At 61.6% G+C, this 5641-nt stretch overlaps 4 protein-coding genes across 4 annotated transcripts, besides 2 other annotated features; 2 read left to right on the top strand and 2 right to left on the bottom strand.

Moving 5' to 3' along the window:
• Positions 1 to 571: 571 nt before the first annotated feature.
• On the top strand, positions 572 to 970 carry BO94DRAFT_594587 (uncharacterized protein; the record flags this gene model as incomplete). The annotated part of the gene is made up of 1 exon (XM_025616205.1): positions 572 to 970. The coding sequence occupies one exon, from the start codon at positions 572 to 574 to the stop codon at positions 968 to 970; it is 399 nt and encodes a 132-aa protein (XP_025461245.1).
• A 1339-nt stretch (positions 971 to 2309) lies between these two features.
• BO94DRAFT_591571 (uncharacterized protein) lies at positions 2310 to 2745 on the top strand (the record flags this gene model as incomplete). The annotated part of the gene is made up of 2 exons (XM_025616121.1): positions 2310 to 2434; positions 2532 to 2745. The coding sequence occupies 2 exons, from the start codon at positions 2310 to 2312 to the stop codon at positions 2743 to 2745; spliced, it is 339 nt and encodes a 112-aa protein (XP_025461244.1).
• Positions 2746 to 2788: 43 nt separating this feature from the next.
• On the bottom strand, positions 2789 to 3303 carry BO94DRAFT_591570 (uncharacterized protein; the record flags this gene model as incomplete). The annotated part of the gene is made up of 2 exons (XM_025616120.1): positions 2789 to 3205; positions 3289 to 3303. 2 exons carry the CDS (start codon positions 3301 to 3303, stop codon positions 2789 to 2791), a joined length of 432 nt encoding a protein of 143 aa, XP_025461243.1.
• A 390-nt stretch (positions 3304 to 3693) lies between these two features.
• Positions 3694 to 3996, bottom strand: BO94DRAFT_480675 (uncharacterized protein; the record flags this gene model as incomplete). The annotated part of the gene is made up of 1 exon (XM_025608832.1): positions 3694 to 3996. A coding segment is annotated over one exon (303 nt), but the record flags the coding sequence as incomplete, so codon positions are not given.
• Positions 3997 to 5159: 1163 nt separating this feature from the next.
• Positions 5160 to 5276: a sequence feature (Protein overlapping with rRNA (BO94DRAFT_480671, PWY63696.1) was converted to a misc_feature.).
• Positions 5277 to 5420: 144 nt separating this feature from the next.
• Positions 5421 to 5504: a sequence feature (Protein overlapping with rRNA (BO94DRAFT_480671, PWY63696.1) was converted to a misc_feature.).
• Between the last annotated feature and the right edge of the window lie 137 nt (positions 5505 to 5641).

The following is a 5641-nucleotide window of genomic DNA, read 5'->3' as shown; positions in this document are numbered from 1 at the left end:
GCATATGACTACTGGCAGAATCAACCAGATACCTAGTTCCTGCAGGCTGCGCCCGGGCAGATACCTGTTAAAGCACTGCCCGAAACGCCTCCCAAAGCCCCCGAAGGGGCAGCATGTTACATAGGCTTCCATCTGGAAGGGACACACGAAGTGTCCGGCCACAGCGACACCCCCGGCGTACCGGGAGCACACAGATGACCATCCAATTGCCCCCACTGTAGCCCCCCAGGAACCGGTCCGCACGCAGGTGACCCCGCCAGAATCGCCTTTGCAGGCGCTGGCAGGCTGCGGCATACGGCCCTCGGGTGGAGGGTCCAGACCCTGCGGACACGCTGACGAACAGCGGCTCCCGCAGGGCGGCTCCCCCCGGGAATCTGTATAAGAAGGCTGGCCAGCGGCCAACGATCCACAGACTCCATCGGTGCCGGGGACCGAGAACGGCCCCCGGACTTCAGACACCCCAGCAACAACGGGCACTCCCGGGCATGATTAAGCTGGCGCCGACCTGGCTAGCGACTCGAACTCACACTGTTACTATCTCAGGGGTCACGGGCGCGACCATACGAAATGCATGGAAGCTCCTAACCTCCAGTCGACGCGCAACCGGCAAGAAAGAGAACCTAGGACCAGGAAAGGCACCGGCCGCGCAGGAGAAGACCACGGGCTGAGGTGGGCGATTACCCCGTTCCTGAAGCGAGGCCCAGCTAAGGGACCTGTGCGCCACCAGTCACAGAGAGGCAACCTGCCTGGCAGGGAAGAAGTATGGACTGGCTTCCGGCAGCTGAGATCAGCTGCCTTTCACCTTCCACATAGAACCACCGGCCCTGCTTGGCCCTGTCGCATGCGTGCAAACGCTCCCGTGTCCGAAAGTCATTCGTGGGGGACCACTTTTGTATGGGGTGGTCCGTGCGTCCACCCGTTTTCCCATACAAAGTGGGCCACCCAACTTCGCCCCCTACCCGGGCTGTAAGGGACTTAGGCGTTTTCGCGTGCCGCCGTCCGCCCATACGTGGCCGAACGGCCCGGTGTAACACCGCCCTCGGCCGCTGTCGCCCTCCCTCTCCCGCCCTCCGACCCGTGCACCACGCGCTCTCTGCCTGTGGGAGTCTGGCACTCCGCGACACCCCCGATCACGTGACCCGCCGCGCAACGTGAGGCTTTGGCAGCCGTCCGGATGTGCAACCCAGATCGATGTCATCGCTCTCCCGGTCATCCCAGGGGTGTGTAGACGTGCCTGCGTCGTCATACAGGCGTCTGTGTGTCTGTCTGCTGGGGCTGTGGACATCCGTATGCGGATGCGTTGGGTGTCCGGGGGGGTAGGGTTATATATATCGGTGCGAGTGAGGGTGTGTGCACCAACATGACGGTGGGAGACGTGTGAGGTGTGGATATATATATTTGGCCTGCGTGTGTGTCGACGCGTACGCAAGGGCGCAGTGGCGGTCGATGACCGGCTAGAAGCCGTGCGGCGTCCCGCACGCCCTGCCGACGTACCCCTTCCCTCCCCGGCACCGCCTCCCGAGCACCACCCTCGCACCCCCGGCGCCCCAGCGTCGACCCTTCCCCCTCCCACGCGGGAATGGCACCCCGGCCGCCTCCCTCCGCGTCGCCGGGCCCCACCCCTGCCCGTTTTCTCCCGCGGCGCCTCTCATGATTCAATTTCACCCAGCCAACTGGCAAATCCCCTTTGCCAGCACGCACCCCTGCGCGGGCCCTGGACGCCAGCCCCAACGCTCACCCGCAACCGCGGGGCGCCGGGCACCTGCCTGGCCCCGCCGTGAGCGCCGGCCGGCCAGCCGCCCTTGCCCTACAGGTCCTCCGGACCCACGTCGCCTGCCATCGTGCGTGCAAACGCTCCGGTGTCCGAAAGTGATTCGTGGGGGCGTCGTGGAGGCCCACCGCATTCCTACCGCCGTCTTACGCGGCCAACTGGCCTCGCCCCTCCGTCGCTGCGTGGAACGGCAGACCCGGGAGTAAAAGAGGCAAGGACGACGAGACACGCGGCACCGCAGTCACGCTGCCACCACCATGTATGTCGGCAAACTGGCGGGTTGTGTTCGTGAAGAGAAGGAGGAGGGACCCAGGCTCGGCGCCTGTGCCCCATCCCGATGCCCCCTCCAACCGCCCGGCGCTGCCGGGCCGTTACACAAATTGACGCTCAGCGACTCGTAGCAACAAGGCTACTTGACCGCTTACACGACCCGCTTGGCGTCTGCAGAGGATTCATGTGACCAATTCGCCAGCCACATTCTGCGCTGCGCTTAACGGGCGCGGGGCAACTTCGACAGATACGAATAGGCCTTCGGGCCATGCACCTCAGCAGGCTGGCGACGGCTCTTAGGGAGAAGCCCCTGGGAGCTGGCTGGCGAATTGCAATGTCACCTCGCGCGGGGATGAATCCTCTGCAGACGACTGAAGTGACCAAGCGGGTCGTGTAAGCGGTCAAGTAGCCTTGTTGCTACGAGTCGCTGAGCGTCAGCCCGTCCTTGGCTAGATTTGTGTAACAACACCCCCACTGACAAGCCCGGCAGCGCCGGGCGGTTGGAGGGGGCATCGGGATGGGGCACAGGCGCCGAGCCTGGGTCCCTCCTCCTTCTCTTCACGAACACAACCCGCCAGTTTGCCGACATACATGGTGGTGGCAGCGTGACTGCGGTGCCGCGTGTCTCGTCGTCCTTGCCTCTTTTACTCCCGGGTCTGCCGTTCCACGCAGCGACGGAGGGGCGAGGCCAGTTGGCCGCGTAAGACGGCGGTAGGAATGCGGTGGGCCTCCACGACGCCCCACGAATCACTTTCGGACACCGGAGCGTTTGCACGCACGATGGCAGGCGACGTGGGTCCGGAGGACCTGTAGGGCAAGGGCGGCTGGCCGGCCGGCGCTCACGGCGGGGGCCAGGCAGGTGCCCGGCGCCCCGCGGTTGCGGGTGAGCGTTGGGGCTGGCGTCCAGGGCCCGCGCAGGGGTGCGTGCTGGCAAAGGGGATTTGCCAGTTGGCTGGGTGAAATTGAATCATGAGAGGCGCCGCGGGAGAAAACGGGCAGGGGTGGGGCCCGGCGACGCGGAGGGAGGCGGCCGGGGTGCCATTCCCGCGTGGGAGGGGGAAGGGTCGACGCTGGGGCGCCGGGGGTGCGAGGGTGGTGCTCGGGAGGCGGTGCCGGGGAGGGAAGGGGGTACGTCGGCAGGGCGTGCGGGACGCCGCACGGCTTCTAGCCGGTCATCGACCGCCACTGCGCCCTTGCGTACGCGTCGACACACACGCAGGCCAAATATATATATCCACACCTCACACGTCTCCCACCGTCATGTTGGTGCACACACCCTCACTCGCACCGATATATATAACCCTACCCCCCGGACACCCCAACGCATCCGCATACGGATGTCCACAGCCCCAGCAGACAGACACACAGACGCCTGTATGACGACGCAGGCACGTCTACACACCCCTGGGATGACCGGGAGAGCGATGACATCGATCTGGGTTGCACATCCGGACGGCTGCCAAAGCCTCACGTTGCGCGGCGGGTCACGTGATCGGGGGTGTCGCGGAGTGCCAGACTCCCACAGGCAGAGAGCGCGTGGTGCACGGGTCGGAGGGCGGGAGAGGGAGGGCGACAGCGGCCGAGGGCGGTGTTACACCGGGCCGTTCGGCCACGTATGGGCGGACGGCGGCACGCGAAAACGCCTAAGTCCCTTACAGCCCGGGTAGGGGGCGAAGTTGGGTGGCCCACTTTGTATGGGAAAACGGGTGGACGCACGGACCACCCCATACAAAAGTGGTCCCCCACGAATGACTTTCGGACACGGGAGCGTTTGCACGCATGCGACAGGGCCAAGCAGGGCCGGTGGTTCTATGTGGAAGGTGAAAGGCAGCTGATCTCAGCTGCCGGAAGCCAGTCCATACTTCTTCCCTGCCAGGCAGGTTGCCTCTCTGTGACTGGTGGCGCACAGGTCCCTTAGCTGGGCCTCGCTTCAGGAACGGGGGTAATCGCCCACCTCAGCCCGTGGTCTTCTCCTGCGCGGCCGGTGCCTTTCCTGGTCCTAGGTTCTCTTTCTTGCCGGTTGCGCGTCGACTGGAGGTTAGGAGCTTCCATGCATTTCGTATGGTCGCGCCCGTGACCCCTGAGATAGTAACAGTGTGAGTTCGAGTCGCTAGCCAGGTCGGCGCCAGCTTAATCATGCCCGGGAGTGCCCGTTGTTGCTGGGGTGTCTGAAGTCCGGGGCCGTTCTCGGTCCCCGGCACCGATGGAGTCTGTGGATCGTTGGCCGCTGGCCAGCCTTCTTATACAGATTCCCGGGGGGAGCCGCCCTGCGGGAGCCGCTGTTCGTCAGCGTGTCCGCAGGGTCTGGACCCTCCACCCGAGGGCCGTATGCCGCAGCCTGCCAGCGCCTGCAAAGGCGATTCTGGCGGGGTCACCTGCGTGCGGACCGGTTCCTGGGGGCTACAGTGGGGGCAATTGGATGGTCATCTGTGTGCTCCCGGTACGCCGGGGGTGTCGCTGTGGCCGGACACTTCGTGTGTCCCTTCCAGATGGAAGCCTATGTAACATGCTGCCCCTTCGGGGGCTTTGGGAGGCGTTTCGGGCAGTGCTTTAACAGGTATCTGCCCGGCGCAGCCTGCAGGAACTAGGTATCTGGTTGATTCTGCCAGTAGTCATATGCTTGTCTCAAAGATTAAGCCATGCATGTCTAAGTGTAAGCAATTTATACTGTGAAACTGCGAATGGCTCATTAAATCAGTTATCGTTTATTTGATAGTACCTTACTACATGGATACCTGTGGTAATTCTAGAGCTAATACATGCTGAAAACCTCGACTTCGGAAGGGGTGTATTTATTAGATAAAAAACCAATGCCCTTCGGGGCTCCTTGGTGAATCATAATAACTTAACGAATCGCATGGCCTTGCGCCGGCGATGGTTCATTCAAATTTCTGCCCTATCAACTTTCGATGGTAGGATAGTGGCCTACCATGGTGGCAACGGGTAACGGGGAATTAGGGTTCGATTCCGGAGAGGGAGCCTGAGAAACGGCTACCACATCCAAGGAAGGCAGCAGGCGCGCAAATTACCCAATCCCGACACGGGGAGGTAGTGACAATAAATACTGATACGGGGCTCTTTTGGGTCTCGTAATTGGAATGAGTACAATTTAAATCCCTTAACGAGGAACAATTGGAGGGCAAGTCTGGTGCCAGCAGCCGCGGTAATTCCAGCTCCAATAGCGTATATTAAAGTTGTTGCAGTTAAAAAGCTCGTAGTTGAACCTTGGGTCTGGCTGGCCGGTCCGCCTCACCGCGAGTACTGGTCCGGCTGGACCTTTCCTTCTGGGGAACCTCATGGCCTTCACTGGCTGTGGGGGGAACCAGGACTTTTACTGTGAAAAAATTAGAGTGTTCAAAGCAGGCCTTTGCTCGAATACATTAGCATGGAATAATAGAATAGGACGTGTGGTTCTATTTTGTTGGTTTCTAGGACCGCCGTAATGATTAATAGGGATAGTCGGGGCGTCAGTATTCAGCTGTCAGAGGTGAAATTCTTGGATTTGCTGAAGACTAACTACTGCGAAAGCATTCGCCAAGGATGTTTCATTAATCAGGGAACGAAAGTTAGGGGATCGAAGACGATCAGATACCGTCGTAG

The sequence above is a fragment of the Aspergillus sclerotioniger genome (genome assembly GCF_003184525.1).
Source record: "Aspergillus sclerotioniger CBS 115572 chromosome Unknown BO94scaffold_112, whole genome shotgun sequence".
In the NCBI taxonomy this organism is placed as follows: Eukaryota; Fungi; Ascomycota; class Eurotiomycetes; order Eurotiales; family Aspergillaceae; genus Aspergillus; species Aspergillus sclerotioniger.
Note: the sequence above shows the minus strand (reverse complement) of the source record. Positions and strands in the feature narration are given on the sequence as shown.